This window comes from Spizellomyces punctatus (genome assembly GCF_000182565.1).
Source record: "Spizellomyces punctatus DAOM BR117 chromosome Unknown supercont1.2, whole genome shotgun sequence".
Lineage (NCBI taxonomy): Eukaryota > Fungi > Chytridiomycota > Chytridiomycetes > Spizellomycetales > Spizellomycetaceae > Spizellomyces > Spizellomyces punctatus.
The window spans coordinates 1,838,862-1,854,297 of record NW_015971538.1 but is presented as its reverse complement, the minus strand read 5'-3'; the positions used below and the strand labels follow the sequence as shown (position 1 = coordinate 1,854,297).

At 46.7% G+C, this 15,436-nt stretch overlaps 8 protein-coding genes across 9 annotated transcripts; 4 read left to right on the top strand and 4 right to left on the bottom strand.

Annotated features, from left to right (window-relative positions):
• Positions 1-50: 50 nt before the first annotated feature.
• Positions 51-2,214, top strand: SPPG_01594. 2 transcript variants are annotated; one of them, XM_016749911.1, is made up of 10 exons: positions 51-202; positions 278-433; positions 496-631; positions 696-838; positions 910-1,105; positions 1,170-1,300; positions 1,367-1,435; positions 1,513-1,728; positions 1,793-1,945; positions 2,008-2,214. In XM_016749911.1, exons 1-10 carry the CDS (start codon positions 140-142, stop codon positions 2,077-2,079), a joined length of 1,335 nt encoding a protein of 444 aa, XP_016612198.1. In that variant the 5' UTR covers positions 51-139; the 3' UTR covers positions 2,080-2,214. The 2 variants fall into 2 exon arrangements, with proteins under 2 accessions (XP_016612198.1, XP_016612199.1); XM_016749912.1 differs by having other exon boundaries at positions 263-433.
• A 115-nt stretch (positions 2,215-2,329) lies between these two features.
• Positions 2,330-4,082, top strand: SPPG_01593 (uncharacterized protein; the record flags this gene model as incomplete). Its single annotated transcript, XM_016749910.1, has 12 exons — positions 2,330-2,468; positions 2,530-2,601; positions 2,652-2,763; positions 2,826-2,880; positions 2,936-3,046; positions 3,100-3,201; positions 3,272-3,284; positions 3,350-3,401; positions 3,458-3,534; positions 3,607-3,707; positions 3,783-3,876; positions 3,957-4,082. The coding sequence occupies 12 exons, from the start codon at positions 2,330-2,332 to the stop codon at positions 4,079-4,081; spliced, it is 1,053 nt and encodes a 350-aa protein (XP_016612197.1). The 3' UTR covers position 4,082.
• On the bottom strand, positions 4,079-5,796 carry SPPG_01592 (uncharacterized protein). Its single transcript, XM_016749909.1, has 6 exons — positions 5,621-5,796; positions 5,268-5,548; positions 5,135-5,208; positions 5,008-5,062; positions 4,791-4,946; positions 4,079-4,729 (listed from the first exon to the last, which is right to left on the bottom strand). The coding sequence occupies exons 1-6, from the start codon at positions 5,730-5,732 to the stop codon at positions 4,241-4,243; spliced, it is 1,167 nt and encodes a 388-aa protein (XP_016612196.1). The 5' UTR covers positions 5,733-5,796; the 3' UTR covers positions 4,079-4,240.
• An 81-nt stretch (positions 5,797-5,877) lies between these two features.
• Positions 5,878-7,291, bottom strand: SPPG_01591 (uncharacterized protein). Its single transcript, XM_016749908.1, has 5 exons — positions 6,917-7,291; positions 6,628-6,858; positions 6,474-6,557; positions 6,185-6,414; positions 5,878-6,124 (listed from the first exon to the last, which is right to left on the bottom strand). Exons 1-5 carry the CDS (start codon positions 7,125-7,127, stop codon positions 6,017-6,019), a joined length of 864 nt encoding a protein of 287 aa, XP_016612195.1. The 5' UTR covers positions 7,128-7,291; the 3' UTR covers positions 5,878-6,016.
• A 1,545-nt stretch (positions 7,292-8,836) lies between these two features.
• On the top strand, positions 8,837-10,362 carry SPPG_01590 (uncharacterized protein). The gene has a single exon (XM_016749907.1). It carries the CDS (start codon positions 9,039-9,041, stop codon positions 10,197-10,199), a length of 1,161 nt encoding a protein of 386 aa, XP_016612194.1. The 5' UTR covers positions 8,837-9,038; the 3' UTR covers positions 10,200-10,362.
• On the bottom strand, positions 10,287-12,114 carry SPPG_01589 (uncharacterized protein). Its single transcript, XM_016749906.1, has 8 exons — positions 11,938-12,114; positions 11,742-11,873; positions 11,630-11,679; positions 11,334-11,563; positions 11,153-11,264; positions 11,052-11,096; positions 10,843-10,987; positions 10,287-10,775 (listed from the first exon to the last, which is right to left on the bottom strand). The coding sequence occupies exons 1-8, from the start codon at positions 12,004-12,006 to the stop codon at positions 10,590-10,592; spliced, it is 969 nt and encodes a 322-aa protein (XP_016612193.1). The 5' UTR covers positions 12,007-12,114; the 3' UTR covers positions 10,287-10,589.
• An 821-nt stretch (positions 12,115-12,935) lies between these two features.
• On the bottom strand, positions 12,936-14,273 carry SPPG_01588 (uncharacterized protein). The gene is made up of 6 exons (XM_016749905.1): positions 13,928-14,273; positions 13,820-13,863; positions 13,656-13,754; positions 13,559-13,568; positions 13,231-13,327; positions 12,936-13,127 (listed from the first exon to the last, which is right to left on the bottom strand). The coding sequence occupies exons 1-5, from the start codon at positions 14,039-14,041 to the stop codon at positions 13,247-13,249; spliced, it is 348 nt and encodes a 115-aa protein (XP_016612192.1). The 5' UTR covers positions 14,042-14,273; the 3' UTR covers positions 12,936-13,127; positions 13,231-13,246.
• A 130-nt stretch (positions 14,274-14,403) lies between these two features.
• On the top strand, positions 14,404-15,305 carry SPPG_01587 (uncharacterized protein). The gene is made up of 2 exons (XM_016749904.1): positions 14,404-14,790; positions 14,862-15,305. The coding sequence occupies exons 1-2, from the start codon at positions 14,641-14,643 to the stop codon at positions 15,228-15,230; spliced, it is 519 nt and encodes a 172-aa protein (XP_016612191.1). The 5' UTR covers positions 14,404-14,640; the 3' UTR covers positions 15,231-15,305.
• The last annotated feature ends 131 nt before the right edge of the window (positions 15,306-15,436 follow it).

The following is a 15,436-nucleotide window of genomic DNA, read 5'->3' as shown; positions in this document are numbered from 1 at the left end:
GCAAAGCCTGCCAAGCACGCAGTGAGTCAGCAGCTCCAGTGCGGATTGGCCCCTAAACCATCTGCCAACCAACACATCGCCGACGCAATCCTGTGATTGCGGATACTAATAGCACATTCAATCTAGTTTCGTGCTCAAAATGGAGGAGGTCTACATGGGGGAAGATTACAGCGATGTTCCCTGGGAAACTGGAGAAACCAAGGTATCTTTCTCTCAACGCAGGGTGAAAACACCACTGTCCGCCGTGTTCAAACGCTTTCAGTCCCACTTTTCTCAGGCTTCAAGCTCCACCTCTCCAGTCCGATCCAGCATATCACCAACGCTCACAACATTTGCTCTAAATGCTACGGATGCGCTCAAAATAACTGTGACGGACCCACAAAAGCATGGCGAAGGTTCAGGAGCGTTTGTTACATATGCAGTTAATACGAGAGTACGTCGAGTTTAGCGAATGAGTTATCAGAGTTCTAGTTATTCAAATGATGGGTCTTATAGACGATCTTGGATACATATCCACGGCCGGAAATGTCAACCCGAAGACGTTTCCAGGACTTCGTATGGCTGCACCGCAGTTTAGGGGAGGAATATCCCGCCTGTATTGTTCCACCACTCCCGGGCAAACATCGAATGGGTAGGTGACGCGTCCTGGACAGATTTCAGCAAACTATGCAGTAACCGATTGTGGCCGTTGTCAGAGTACATAACAGGTGATCGCTTTAGCCCCGAGTTCATAGAGAAGCGACGGCTGTCTTTGCAAACATATCTTGATCGAGTATCAAGGCATCCCACATTACAGCGAAGTGCGGTACTGAAGAAGTTTCTGGATACTGGTGATTTGGTAGGAATGCCGTTTATCCTCTTCCCACTACCCGATAGTCATGTCAATTAATGATATCCCACGGCGTTCAGCAAATTGTAGAAGCAGCCTCGCGAAATCGTGATAGCCACGTCCTCGAGAATATCAGCGATGTGTTTTTGAACGCATTTGCCAAAGTCCGAAAGCCCGATCAACAGTTCCTAGAGTTCAAGGAGAATGTCGAAAAATTTGAAGAGAACCTCACCACAGTCGAGAAGCTTCACACCAAGCTGCTCAAGCAGCACGCTGGTAAATTCATGGTCTTCAAGTTCGAGAGACGTGCGCGTGGCTGATTCGTCTACTGGTTCCGTAGACCTGGAACGGGATACAGCAGAGTTCGAAGGATGTATAACAACGCTTGGAGTCATGGAGACCCAAGTAACGGGGCCGCTAACGGAGTTCGGAAATACTGTGCGGGAGATATGTACCCTGTTGAAAGATAAGGTGAGGACGCCCGTTCTAGGATAATGTGTTTTCCAAATGTGCCAGTTCCTCACATTGTACGTGCAGTCTCAAAGGGAAGAGGTAGACTTTGTTGGAAGTCTTAGGGAGTACATTGCGTACTGTCATTCCGTAAAGGTAGATCAATACGTGGTCCGATTGCAGCTCTTTCTCCATAACATCTGATCACAATCCAATCCCTTCACATCATGTAGGAAGTCCTGAAATTGAGGGACCAAAAGCAGGTGGATCATGAAGAACTCCAAACCTACCTAGAAAATAGCGTTTCCGATCGAGAGCGAACCATGTCGGGGCGCGGCAGCGGAGGAATAACGTCATTTATAAAAGAAAAATATAATGATTTTAGAAATATCAATCACGAGCAGGCGAGACAGGCCAAACTGGCGAGACTCGAGGCGAAAATTGCAGAGGTATGCGATGTATCTTCTCGGAAATAGAGGACTGTTATTAATTTGGTTTGGCTCTCGGTTCTAGCTAACCGAAGCTGTAGAGCAGAGTCACGATATATCTACAGCATTTTCGAACGAGGTAGCAAAGGAACTGGAACTCTTCCAATCTGTCAAAGTCGCGGATTTTAAAGACATTTTGCGCGACTATACTGAGAGCCAAATGGAATATTTCCAAAAGGTGAGAATACTATGCTTGCGTGAGGTTCAAGGGGTCCTTTGCCAACTGTCCTTTCATATAAGGGGTTAAGAGTTTGGGAAGATATCATCCCAGTCCTCCAGAATATCGAGATCGAGGAACCTGCTGCTGAATAATATAGTCGGCAAATTAATGTGTAATGGATGGGTTGGCACTAGCAGCAATCCATGTAAATAGTTATTTGCTTTTTTTGTAAGGAGATTGCTGCATCGTAATCCTTTTTCATTGAATATCTCATCTCTAAAACATGACTGTTCGTTAGTGATGTGTCACCGTCACGTAGGTGGCACAGCAGATCGCTTACACCACGTAAACTGTAGTCCTGCCCTCTTTTCTCCCTTCTTCGAACAATAATTTTCAACCACCATGACATCCAACACATCCTCTAGCTCATCAACATTAAGCTCCTCATCCAAGTCAGATCGCAAGTTCAGGTTCCCTTTCACTCTGCCTGAATTCGGATATCATTTCAACACCCTGGGAGAGTTGCGAAAAATCGACTCGGGTTAGGCCACGCCTGCAACCTGTCCTCTCCCATCATTCTAACCTTGATCGTGAGGTACCAGACGAGCGCTTTAAGTTCAATGTTCATCCAACAGATAAAGACTACAACGAAGCCCACTATGAAAGTTTGGGAGGTAAGCTTCTCCAAAAACTCGAAACTTCAAGTTACTAACACTTGAAGCAGCGGTAATCGATAAGCACATTGAAGACCGTTTAGAGAGAGACGTTGGACTTTTGCGGATGCAAATTCCTGTTGATGATCGTGAGAATGAGGCGAAAAGTAAGATTTTTATGAGGTCTGTTTTGTAAATTACGCCGAGCGTTGTTGACTTGAAGCTAATGGGGGATTTACGATTAGCAAAGATGCATTGACGAGCACGAAACCATTGCTTGTTCTTGTTCCGGGGAGGCATGTATGCGACTTGTTATTCCACATTCGACTGATAAACTAACCGGTATTCTGTTCAGCGGCGTTTCGTGAGTTCCGTGCCAAATCTAAGTTACTCGCCCCCATCTAACTACGGCACAACTAGCATTGGTCAATGGGCCCGTCGCATTATTATCAACGATAACATCAATGTGAGTGCTTCCTCTCACAGCGCTGTCAGATAATAAGACTGATATCATCTCAGATCGGGGCCATGCTCGAGTACCTGAAGCAGGCAAATGAGGAAGGATACGACGTTCTTCTGACGAATCCAAATGAGAACACTGGAAGGCTGAGTGGGATCCTGGTATGTCTTTTAAGTAAGCCAGTTCCATGTATGATGTGCTTGTACTTTCTTATTTTGCGTGGTTATGAAGAAATGGATCCGAGGTATGCGCGGCTCTTTGCATTGGCATTGTGATCGTTCACAACACCTTAACTTTCTTTCTTAACAGGAAATGAGACTCCTTCAAACCATCTCCTCTACGTCTGGGACAGTATCCTCAAGTATGTCAAAGCTCCTACTGCTTGTCAATGTCACGTTGGTAACATGCACGAAACAGAAAAGTCAACAAGCCGATCGTCTTTGTAGCACACAGCGCCGGAGGGATTGCGGTCTTCAATCTATTCAAAGAGCGGCGTAAGTTCCAAATATGCTATTGGCAACATTCAAAGGACGCTGACGCCTTCATTATTCAAACTATATTGGCAGCGGATGAAACTATGGCAAGAGTCAAAGGCATCGCATTAACAGATTCTCTGCACGATGCAACAGTAATTACTTGGCAAAGAGTGCGGAGGTGGTTCGCAAAGGTGGGTGCATACGGGTTCCGGGGGAAAGCAAAAGACACAGGGATGGATAGCAAATTTGCTACCGAATGGATGCAGAAAGCCACAAACTGGGTTCCCTCACCGCTCCCAGTAAACACATTAATCACTCGCGGGATAACGAGCAAGTGTGGATGCCCGTGTCGCGCTGCAGGTAGGGTGCGGACCATGAGTAGATGGCGGGACGGCCATGTGTAGAAAATGGCTGATGGTGCCTTTTGCGCCGACCCATAGGACATACTGAGCACGCCTACACAACTGTCACCGCAAAAGAAGCCGTGTTTGCATTTTTAGAAGATATGATCAAGAGCAAGGAGGAGGCTGGTGAGGAGATTGAAATTCACGGTCGCGAAGAATAGGCTGGTCAGATATCAGTATTATATTACTGCGGTGGTTTATCGTGGTCAATACATTTGTGAAAATTGATATACGCGTGTAGTAATGGCCAGCCAGAAATGTATCATGTAATCTATGATCATGACAAAAAATATATTGCCGCAGTCGCTCGCTGATCCCTGTCACATTCGGGGGACACCCAGCCCACCCGTCACCAGCCTCGATCCCTCCCCGCCCTTCTCTATAGTCTTGTATGCCTCGAGAACTCCATCAACATTGGATACATCCTTCGGAACCAGCGTTTCACCACTCTTCGATTGACTGCCATCCCCAACAATACACTCCCTCCAGAAAGCCAGCACTTCATCAAAGTATCCACGTTGAACGCAGGTCTCGTTATGTGTTCCGTTGGGGAAAACGATGAATCGAATGCCGTGTTCGTCGCGCTTGACTGTACTGGTACTGGGAGCTTTTGTTTTGCCGCGTGCGGATCGTGCAGCGTAACACAAACCAGCCATTTGACTGGGCGGAATGAGCTCGTCCTTGCCACCGCTGAGAAGAAGAATCGGGAGACGGGGGATGCGCTGGATGGTAGTCTCAGAATCCCACACCTGGGTGCATAGGAAGGTCAAGTATTTAAGATACGGCAGAATGTGGGGAACAACTTTGGGCTACAATAGATTATTGTAAGACGGCAGCTCTTTTCGAAAGCAGGAAATCTGACATATGTACCAGGCTCAAAAAGGTATTCTCAACGATCAAACCGGCAATCTTGTCCTCGTTCGTGGAGGCCAGGTGGATTGCAACTGCACCACCAAGAGACTGTCCATATACAACGATCTTTGTATTTCTTAATTGCGGGTGAGCAAGCACCCAGTCTAAAGTAGCCTGCAAACAATCAAAATATGTCAGGTGGGATCTTTCGGGATGATCAAGAGCTTACGATCACCTGTGCGTCAATCTTAAGCCCCGCTTCAGACGGCGAACCTTCACTTTGTCCATATCTATAAAGGAGTGTAAGCAAGAATATCTTCATTTAAACCAAGCATAAAAGCGTACACGTCGCCAGAACTCACCCTCTATAAGAAAACATGACAACATTTGCGTTGCATCGCGAATGGAAGACCTTGGCAATGGGAAGACGATGGCCCTACCACAACCACAATGAGTATCCATTTCACAGAAAGTATAGACGACCATCACCATTACCATATTGCCGGCATTAGCGTGACAATAAATTAATGTATACTCCGCCAACTCCTCGGCGTCTTGCTTCTCGGGCCCTCGTTTACGCACTCCATCTCTTAAGGCGGTCGCAAAGTCCACTGTTTCGTTCTCCTGTTCAGTTGTACCTTTCGGTCGGCGAATGAGAAAAGCTTTAATTTTGACATTGTCAGGGGTTGTGATGGTGACATCCTCGTAGTCATTCAAGTTAAATTCGTCGGGTTTGGAGACGCTCTGGCGTGAGCCCGGTGGGAAATGCGCTGGGTCTACATATTCAAACACAGTGAGCATCAATGTCTTTACGCAGGCAGTCTTGGTCCACCCAAAGTTCAACATACATATGAGGTTGTTTTGGTAAAAGTAAAGCAGGAACAGTCCTCCAGTAACTGCCGTGAGGCCAACGTACACAGTACCCTGCACCACCCACTGTACCAAGTCTAAAAGCCCCATAGATGTATAGAGTTCCAACTATGGCCGTATAAGCAACGAAAATTAGATGGAGTTGATGCTCAAGACGCAACACTTACGACGAGAGATGTGACATAGGTGATTGACGACACGTGACGGTAGCCGCATCATCAAAATCAACAGTTGATATCTTGCGAAAATGCTATATTTGCAAAATACACAAAAGAGATTGCTAATTTCCAGCTCCTATACAGACTGAAATTATATCTGCAGCCAAAAGAAAAAAATCCCATCTCGAACTAAAACCGACGCATGCATAATTCCCTTCAGCCCCGCTTTGCTTTCGCTGCTTGCTTTTTGGCTTGTTTCTGTTTCAGCTTTTCTTGCTTCTTTGCCTTGATCTCGCTCTCAATGTGATAAAACAAGGTTCCATCCTGGACCGCAGATGTCAAATTAGAGCACCGTTCCCAACAACCAACGGACACAGAACTTACGTAGACTCTCCGGAGTTGCTCCTTTTTCACAACACCGTGCTCATCCTTGCATAGAAGCCAAAGCGTCACCCATTCGAAAAGATTTGCAAAGACACCAAAAAAGTCCATAACGTTCCGGATCTCACGGGTCATGGTGAGAATTTCGCGCAAGGTGAGACCACCTTTTCCTGTCTTGTCGAATTTTGTGAAAATCTCCTCGAACCTTTGAGGAATGTATCGTCCCTCCGTGTCTGATATCATAGCATGAGAATAGGCCATCAAGCTATGCGCTGCATTGCTGCGGACTCACCATATGTGCCGGTATCACTGCCATGTTTGCATCGATGGATATTTTTGATGTAAATTGGAAAGCCAGGATGAGGAATCCAACTATCTGAAACCCATGTCAGAGAAGATTAATTCAGGTTCCAAGGATCATAATTTACATCACGCAAGCGACTCACCAATCGAAAAGTAACTGAATCCACCATGAATTACAAAGACGGCCATAATGCTAAACGCGATGTTGAATCCAATTGCCCGAAATCCCACATATGTCTCCCAAGGCCAAATGATGCCATCCTTCACTCGATCAAAAAACTCGATATGTTGTTGCATGACAGTAAGGTCCCGTTTGTTGTCGTGGGAGCCCGTAGGATGCTCAGCACTCGGGGCAGCATTAGCGCGCGGACAGCCTTTTCGGTGATCTCATTAAGTTACTGATTCGGGGATGGATCCTGGCTCGACACCTACCTGGGTTCCTAATATATTTGTCCAAATCCTCTGGAACAGGAAATGCTTTGGTAGCCGGGCACTTGTCAACAGCAGAAACGATCACTTGTTCCTCCAAAGGAACGGGAGTCCCATGGCCCGAATCTCGACGAGCATTAGTCGCAGCATCTCCCTTGTCAACTGGAGATGGGACACTGGAGACGCCTTGAGCTGCAAGTGTGTTGGCTGTCATGATGTTTACGAGCTTTTTTTATGTCGAATGGCGTAAAAAGAATATGCATGAGAAAGCGCTTTTTATATGGGAAGCTGGGGGGGCTTGCATACGAGGGATGATTGCGTATTGTGACAGTAATGCACGCGACCGCGCCAACGTTTTTCATAGCGCTAACGCAAACCCATCGGAACAATGACGGCATCAAGGGCGGGGTTTTTCTTTTTAGCTTATGGGCGCTTGCGAGCGAAACTAACGGGAAATTCCGTAAGATCAGGTCAATATCCATCATTGCATGAATCGGAATACCGCCCGTCCTCCATGTCGAAAATGTCTCCATTATTGACACGCTCCTGCTTGAATTCTTGCGTAATGCCATTTAGCTATATCCGGCATGTCCAGTGGGGCGGACGGTAATGCTTGCCACAATCCAAACGATACCAATCACAAAAGGCGTGTACTATTGAATGATAACTTGCGGGCTGACGGATGAATTAGGTTGGTCTGATCCAGATATAAATGGGTAGCGAGAACCCAGATTTCTGTCGGTTGTCGGTTACGAGAGATAAGGTTGCACTAGAAAGGTGCGGATTGGGCTGTTGACGCTGTCCCTTTGCAATGTGCATGATAAAGAGAAGGGAAAAAGGAAAGATGAAAACATCTTCCGGAGCGAAATGGTTTTGGCATGAATTTCTTGCAAGGTCCCTTTTTGCACTGATTTATTCACTGCTAGCTTGAATCACTAGCAGCCGCCGTCCTTGCCTAGTCCTTTCCTTTCCGATGTCTTATTGACTGTTTTCTGTTTCCAGAATGTACGGTGCTGGTTGACCCGCAGTTTTATCTCGTCACTAAATTTTGTGTGTGATTTCATGTCCTACGCAAGACGTGTGCATCTTCTTCCTTCCGAGTCATCAATAACATCTAGTTCTACTCACATCTCAATTCACTTCCCTATGTCCATCCTTCACCTGAGCAAAAGGACGTCTATGGTTGCTGTGTAATTTGGCGGTCAAAATGTTTACATTCTGCCGCCAATTCAGTGGCCATTCCTGCCGTGCTCTTGGTGCTGTGCGCTGTTCTTGTTCCACACCCTCTACCATAGCCACTCTTTCTTGCGTAGCTATCCAGTTACCTGTTTATCTCTTGATCGATAGTTCATATCATAGCAAGGAGATGGCCAAAACCACTGTTGTACGGAAGGAATAAGGCAGTGCATTGAGATACATTTTAAAGGCATACTTGAATGGAATGGAAATTTTCGCTGGTTGGGGCCGATGCTGTTGGAGATGGACATTGTTGGGCCGCCAACTAGTATTACTCTCAAATTTAAATGGTGCAAAGCCTCCAGCACTATGATACCCCTGCCCTATACTCCGCATGATAAATGTGGTGCGTTGTATTATGGCAGATGTCTACCAGTTCTTGACGTTGTTGAGGTATTCTCAATGAAGGAACTTGCAAAGGTCGAGATTGCTCCCCCTATCACTACGGCCACCAGCAATCCATCTTGGAATGGCGAAATTTTTACAGTGATTTCTCGGTAGTTTCCAATTGCTTCACATTGTACACCAAGCGGTAGTTGTTATGTGGCCGTGCTGAAGGAAGGCAATGTAGAAGTCTTGTTGGAGTACTTTCAGCTGCGCATTACCTCGCCTGTTCTCAAGCGCAGTTACCGCACCCAGCAAGTCAAAGCCCCCAAATGCATTATGTAAGCTTATCCTGATAGGGCGGAGTGTGGCAGCAGTGCAGTCAACAAGCGCTAAAAAAAATAGCCACCACGTAAACAAACGAAGTCATGCTATCAACAATTATAAAAGATCAAGGATCCTCACTTGCCCAGCCTACCTCGTGTCTTTTTGTTTCTGACGTTTAACTTAGTCGCGTTAAACGACAAAGACCGTTTTCTGCTGTGGTATTTATAGACCCTTTATCATGCGACGACATACATTCACAAATAGCCACACATCGGAAAGGGCAGATTGGGTGCATCGTTTTAGAACCGGGCGATGGCCACCCCGTATGACGACGACGTCTGCACCCCTCCCTTCTCCAAAATGCCAACAGGGTTTGAACGGTCTTCCTCCGATTGTACTCGTTCTGGGAGGCCCTGGGTCAGGAAAAGGGACGCAATGTGTTCAATTGGCCAATGAGTTTGGCTTCGCACATCTGTCCACGGGAGATTTGCTGAGGAAGGAGGTCGAGCTAGGTACCAAGATTGGCAGAGAAGTGGCTACGCTGCTGGCCAGCGGCGAATTGGTCTCCGATGAGATTGTTATGGCAGTCTTAAGAAATGCGGTACAGAAGCTGCCGCGAGGAACCAAAGGCGTACTTGTGGACGGATTTCCTCGGAGTCTCGAACAAGCGAAACTTTTTAACAAGGCGGTTGGGTCACCACATTTAGTGTTGTACTTTCATTGTCCCCAGAGTGTCCTTCGTCGACGAATGGCGCATCGAGGACGATTAGATGATAACCTGGATGCCATCGCACATCGATTGCACGTTCACGACACTGAAACTCCCGCTGTTCTGTCGTACTTTAGCAAGTCGTCGTCAACAGCACGCCTCCACCGATCATCGTCCCCAGAATCAATGTCTCGCAACACACCCTCGCAGCAAGCCCGTCAGTTTGCATCCCTCAGCCGCCGACAACAACGTATTATTCGTATCCCGGCCACACCACCTGCGGATGTTGTCTACCGTATGGTTAGGACGCATTTTCTCCCAGGAGGATCATTTGAACAAGGCCGCGCTTTAAATTTCCTTCCTATATATAATTCTCCCAAGCCCATCCCTACACCCGTTTCAACCACGCTGACTGAAAATATCATAAAATCTCTCACTAAATGGCGGAGAGCGATACAAACCCATCCAACAACAACCGCGACAACTGCCCCCATAGGTCGGCCGGTGCCTACTTACACGCATGCTTCACCGCTCCGTCGTCCGGTCTTGATACCCAAACCGTGTGGAACGGAACGCCCGCACACATTGAACCCGAGATTGAGAATGGGTCAAACGCTAACGATCCCATTTTATTTGAATTTGTTGCATGTTTCTAGTGCGAGGACTTTGATGAGGAGGATGATGATTTAGATAGTTGTGTCTACAGATACTCAAAGCCTAGGAACTTCCTAGAGTCACGTATACCCGGTTGGATTTAGAGTCAAGTAGACAATTGAATTGCAGAATAGGATTTTATATTTCTTGATTTTCACGAGCATGTAACTCTGGTCCGGCCAAATATCCTACTTCACCATGAGCGAGAGCTATGTTTGCACCATGATACGACTACGAGGGTCTTCTTTGTGGTCTCCGCCTTACAATGGTCTTGGGATCGTCCTACGTTCTTGGTGGTGGAGTCTCTCTACACGCAAGGGGTATATACCCATTTATGACATACGCGCATCTAATTGTAAAGAACTACTGACTAAAACTGAGAACAGAGGAAGATATCACGTCCCTCCGGAACTTCCCGCAAATTGCTTAAAAGTGTTGGTCGGAATGAAGTTTTGAGGTAGAGGTACTGTCGACGGGCAATCTGGGAATGGCATCTACTAGCATGGCACCAGACCTGCCAGCCATAGAGCCTTTTCCGCCCATGGTGTGAGATGTAGGTTGAGGGGCAGAGTCTGCACCTGATGATCCGGTTGTCTTTCGGTGGTCATTGAACTGCAAAAATGAAAGAAATTCAATTTTGATACGTTCAAAGCTCGAAAAGGAGAATGAAAAAACCAACCTGGAGCTCACAAGCCCCGAGAGTGTGCGCTAGCTGGGCAACCTCACGCCAGGTCACGGCCCCCCAAGTGTTGTGATTAGAACCAAGAGCAGCGGATGCAATGTAAAAGATGGCGGCAATGGCGAGGTAGATGGCACTGTTCATCCTATTCCCCGAGTAAGGATGTTAGGTTCTCCACCATTGCACGATGTTAAGCTGGCGTCACTCACAAGATCTTGGTATATGTGCCAGTTGCACCGAATCCGTGCGATTTCCTGTTACACCAAAGATGAATTTGTGCTCATGGAAAAAGAGTGACTCTGAAAGTTACCTGATCGCCATGTAAATAGGGAAACCAAACATGAGCATCTGTACGCAGTCGTTTAGAATGGAAGCAACGGTGATGAAGGTTGTAGGCCAGCCAAAAAGAGCCCCGCAGAACCCTGTTATTAAATAAACCAATCTGCAGATTAGGGTAGGCAATAAAGAAAGCGCAGGAATACATTACTTACCATAGAAGGGAGAAAGCATTCCTGGTGGAACGTACGAAGCATCAATCGTGCCATCAATGTAAACCCCTTCGGTAATACGCGAGGCAATTTCCAAAGCAGGGAAGAAAAATGCCGCAGGAAGGAGGTACTTATTTCTATTGTTAACCTTAAAGGCGCGAAAGTATAGGACGGTGCTGATACAAATGACATCGAAGACGTAGACGGAATATACACCGCGGATGAAGGGTTGGCTGATGATGACGGAGGTTGGAGTAAGGAGCTCTGAATAGTAAAATTACTAGAACCAATTGACTTACCAGTATTGTTGCTTGACAAAACCTCCCAACATGATAGTCATCAGTGATGCCTGTCAATGGCCATTCGGTTAGCTTATACGTAACCGTTGTAGCACAGCGTCGTTTATCGTACCTCAATAATAGCAGCAACAAGATGTCCCTGCAAAAGGATCGCAAGCCAGTTCAACTTTCCGTTCCGCAGCTTGAGATATTTGAAGCCTTTACCAAACTGGTAAAGCTCAATACCCAAGCGAATGTGAAAAATCTGCAGTTCCAAAGATGTATCAGTCTCCTGCCACCTGTAACGGCGGAATACGGACTCAACCCACCAAGGCAGCCGTGAAGATCCATTGAGTAAAGTCAAGGGCTGGAGGTACATCGACGATGATGCCGGGCATGTCTGCAAAAGATTGAGTCTGCAAAGCAAGCAAAAAATACTTTGAAAATATGAGGTGTGTAAACGTGAATGTGGAAGAACGAGATGTGTGAAATATCCCGGAGACTTTTTATCTACGCCCATTAATAAAGAATTGTCTCATTGCTCCCCCAAAGCACACCCTAGTGGTGCCTCCCACAGCGGCCACTGTCAACCAATGAGCAGTCATTTGCATCGCTCTTGGATGTAAGGGTTAGCGTTTTGCTTCTAAACAAAGTGAAAATAAACAAATGCAAAGCGGATCTCGAGGCGCGTCAATGGGATTTGATGGTGACACAATGCTTAGTCGCGTGTCAGCTCGCGGTCTACCGGTGAGTTTTGTACGCCGCCAGGAGATGGCGGTCGGGCTGTGGGCAGCCTACGAGTGGTTCGGCTGGAAAAGTGCAATGCTGACACAAAGGCGGGGCCTCTCTGGTGTGTTTCTTCTACATTACGAGATTGTGGATTCCATGTGTCGCACCACGTTTTCTTCATCAACCTCGTACACAGTTCTGCCAGTGTATAACAAAACGCAGTGTTTAGAAAGTTATCCTTCATGCCTACGGATTGTTTAACAATGGGCCAAAATCATGGGTTTCAAATAGAGAGGTCACGTCCAGAGGGATTAAATCTTTCATCGTTAGATATGTTGCTATTCGTAGCACAGAATTTCTCCGATGTGACGGCGGTGCCCATCTAACGGCAAACTATTCACGTCGGTCGATTTGACTTTGGATCTAATAGTATTTGGTCGCCAGATGTGTACGAAACGTACCATCCTGTCACCATCGAAAGTGACTATTGTTCTATGGTTTTCGATCTGTTTTCAGTTCAATGGACAGCGAGGACACTTGCATCGACAAATGTATATTGCCACGCGCTCCTCTACGGTCCCTGGTGTCGAAGAAATTAGGAAGTACAGAATGCAATCATCCTTCGTATTAAGCAACAGACATTTCATTGTCAAATCAACTGAGGACAGGGAAACTATAACTACTTGATGGCCGTTCAAAACCATTCTCGACCAAGGAAAGGGAAATACATAAACAGGGGAATAAAACTTGATATACAATTCACCGAAAAACCGATTCGAAGGGCAGCAATCTTTTACGAAGCCGGAGTTGAAATAGGTCATGTCGGGAAATGCCAGAAATAAGACAAAGGTCCGTCACACATCTCAAATCAGAGGGAAAATTTGGTATCCTACCATCCAAGCAAACCCATTATAGCACCTCGCACATAAGCTGTCGTTCCAGGATGTACTTGCCCTCCTTGTACTTTTGACTATCTTCGTAGGCTTTCTCCTATTGAATACAGATTCAAGAAGAGACGTTGAGCACGGATATGTATTCACAGGCAAAGAAAAGGGGAGAAATAGCCAAGAAGGAAACGGCACGTGACATGGTTCGGGAAACGGATGGAGGAACGGGGAGGGCAAGGTATTTTGCGATGAAAAGAAGAAAGCCCACCTATCGTCAACCATTTTGGCCACATACGGAAGAGGACGTTACAAAGAAGGGAAGGATATCACTCACATATTTCCATCTGCGAGTGATTCGGTTGAATTGTCAGGTCTGGGAGACAAGCGACAGCACGATGACCTAAGCAAACATGACAGATAACGGAACCTACCCTACAACTGTTTGACAGTAAGTGCAATAGATATCCTTGACCGTATGCAAGCCAGTGGTCATGTTCCGGTCCTCAGGCTGACCCTCCAGAACGTTAACACTGGAGGGGTACACAAGGCGATGTGAGAATTGTTACTCAATGTGGCAACCATGCCCGAAACTTACACATGATTGAACAGATAGGCTTTCCCATGTTGGCCTTGGAAAGCCTGATCATTCGTTAATAGTCAGATAGATTCTCAGCCTTTGCTGTGTTGTTGCTTCGCAGCCTACCTTTGACAAGATATCCTCCGAGGTAGATAGATGGGTCTTGCACTCGCTACAGCCAAAAATCCGGGTATTGCAATGGGTAGGAGCTTCAAGGTATCTCTTGAAAATGAGGCCCATTTCTCGGCAGGTATATGTAGCAGTTGGTCTCGTTTAAACGATATGCAGCAACAAGGCTTGCTACGGAGTGTTACAAAACTGCTTTTTGTTTGTTTTTGTTCCTGTTTATTGTCCTTGGGTAGTTCGGCGACCGCAGGGAATATCCCAAATCCTAGCGGGGTCTAGGAGTGAGTATCTGGCGACGTTTACTAGCAGCTGGGCCGTGCTGGAAAGCGTAAAACTTAAAACGACATGGACCAAGGCAGGGACGCGCATGTGATCAGCGCCATTGGGTAATTCAGTTTGACTCATCACGTCACAGCCAAATCAATCCTGTCGACGTTTCGTCGTATCCATTGAAAGAACCGCCGTGGGCGTGTTGACAACGGCTTCATATATCAATTATGCTGCTTGATAACTAGCAAGGCTCTACTTGTCAACACATGCTATTTGACATTGCAAGATATAATGAACGACACAATGTGAAGAGGGCCGCAGTGCATCTTGAGGTCATGTGATCACGACGGGGCCCACGTTCCTCTCAACATTGCGACGCGGCTCTCCAGCAGATTGCTTCATCGCAGTTCTCAGCATCCGCTCTTTCATACGAACACCCCAGCATGGGCGTCCTTCCAAACATCCTACTCGGCTTCCTAGGTGGACAGCTTTTCACGCGGGCCGTTTTTGACCATGTTTGGTGGCCGCATATTGGTGCCGATCTGTCTACCCTCAAGTCCAAAGTCAGCGCCCTTCAAAGGCAGGAAGCAGTGGTGTGTTGGCTATTTTGTACTTTTTCAGACTTGGCTTACACTCTAAATGTACAATTTTATCTGTATCTCAGACCTTTTATCGCAATGTCGCGAACCAACCTACCAACCTCCTATATGTGACAATCGGCATCTCCGCCCTCATCCTCATCTCAACATTTGGCCAAACCCTGGTGAACAAAACTCATCGTGTTGTCAACCTCCTCTCTTTTCTCTCCTTTGCCACGGCAGTAGCAGCCTACGTGCTCAAAGTGCATCCTATTATTCAGACGTTGGCGGGTAGCGTCCGACAAAAGGCGGATGTGGAGGCCAAGATGTTGTGGGAGGTGGCGGTTTGGCAAGCAGCGGTTGGGGTGCTTGTTGTAACGTGCCTGTTGATGCAAACTTCTGTAGGAGAGGAGGAATTACAGGTTGCAAGGAGTGAGAGGGCAAAGAAAGATTGAGGCTGTGAGCTGTAATTCTACATCGAGTGCCGACAACATGAAACAATGCATGTGAAGTTGAATAGCAGTTTGTCCTCTTGATTCTATTTTGAAATTTTCTCTCTCGGCTTTCCCTGTCCAACTGGTAAATATTGTTTTGTGTGTCCGCTCCTTCAGAGAGAGTCTCGCATCCATGAGCCCCGCCGCAAATCTAGATAACAATGAGT

Coding starts and splice junctions, on each gene's coding strand:
- SPPG_01594 (XM_016749912.1), top strand. CDS start 140: ATGGAGGAGGTCTACATGGGGGAAGATTACAGCGATGTTCCCTGGGAA. Junction 434..495: donor CATATGCAGTTAATACGAGA/GTACGTCGAGTT, acceptor TGGGTCTTATAG/ACGATCTTGGATACATATCC. Junction 1,729..1,792: donor TCGAGGCGAAAATTGCAGAG/GTATGCGATGTA, acceptor TCTCGGTTCTAG/CTAACCGAAGCTGTAGAGCA.
- SPPG_01592 (XM_016749909.1), bottom strand. CDS start 5,732: ATGGGGCTTTTAGACTTGGTACAGTGGGTGGTGCAGGGTACTGTGTAC. Junction 5,209..5,267: donor ACGCTAATGCCGGCAATATG/GTAATGGTGATG, acceptor TGGTTGTGGTAG/GGCCATCGTCTTCCCATTGC. Junction 4,947..5,007: donor GGCTTAAGATTGACGCACAG/GTGATCGTAAGC, acceptor GATTGTTTGCAG/GCTACTTTAGACTGGGTGCT.
- SPPG_01591 (XM_016749908.1), bottom strand. CDS start 7,127: ATGACAGCCAACACACTTGCAGCTCAAGGCGTCTCCAGTGTCCCATCT. Junction 6,859..6,916: donor CAAATATATTAGGAACCCAG/GTAGGTGTCGAG, acceptor ATCACCGAAAAG/GCTGTCCGCGCGCTAATGCT. Junction 6,415..6,473: donor CAGTGATACCGGCACATATG/GTGAGTCCGCAG, acceptor CTATGATATCAG/ACACGGAGGGACGATACATT.
- SPPG_01590 (XM_016749907.1), top strand. CDS start 9,039: ATGCGACGACATACATTCACAAATAGCCACACATCGGAAAGGGCAGAT.
- SPPG_01589 (XM_016749906.1), bottom strand. CDS start 12,006: ATGCCCGGCATCATCGTCGATGTACCTCCAGCCCTTGACTTTACTCAA. Junction 11,564..11,629: donor TTTGTCAAGCAACAATACTG/GTAAGTCAATTG, acceptor CGTCATCATCAG/CCAACCCTTCATCCGCGGTG. Junction 11,265..11,333: donor AATGCTTTCTCCCTTCTATG/GTAAGTAATGTA, acceptor ATTTAATAACAG/GGTTCTGCGGGGCTCTTTTT.
- SPPG_01588 (XM_016749905.1), bottom strand. CDS start 14,041: ATGGGCCTCATTTTCAAGAGATACCTTGAAGCTCCTACCCATTGCAAT. Junction 13,864..13,927: donor CGGAGGATATCTTGTCAAAG/GTAGGCTGCGAA, acceptor ACGAATGATCAG/GCTTTCCAAGGCCAACATGG. Junction 13,755..13,819: donor GCCTATCTGTTCAATCATGT/GTAAGTTTCGGG, acceptor GTACCCCTCCAG/TGTTAACGTTCTGGAGGGTC.
- SPPG_01587 (XM_016749904.1), top strand. CDS start 14,641: ATGGGCGTCCTTCCAAACATCCTACTCGGCTTCCTAGGTGGACAGCTT. Junction 14,791..14,861: donor TTCAAAGGCAGGAAGCAGTG/GTGTGTTGGCTA, acceptor TCTGTATCTCAG/ACCTTTTATCGCAATGTCGC.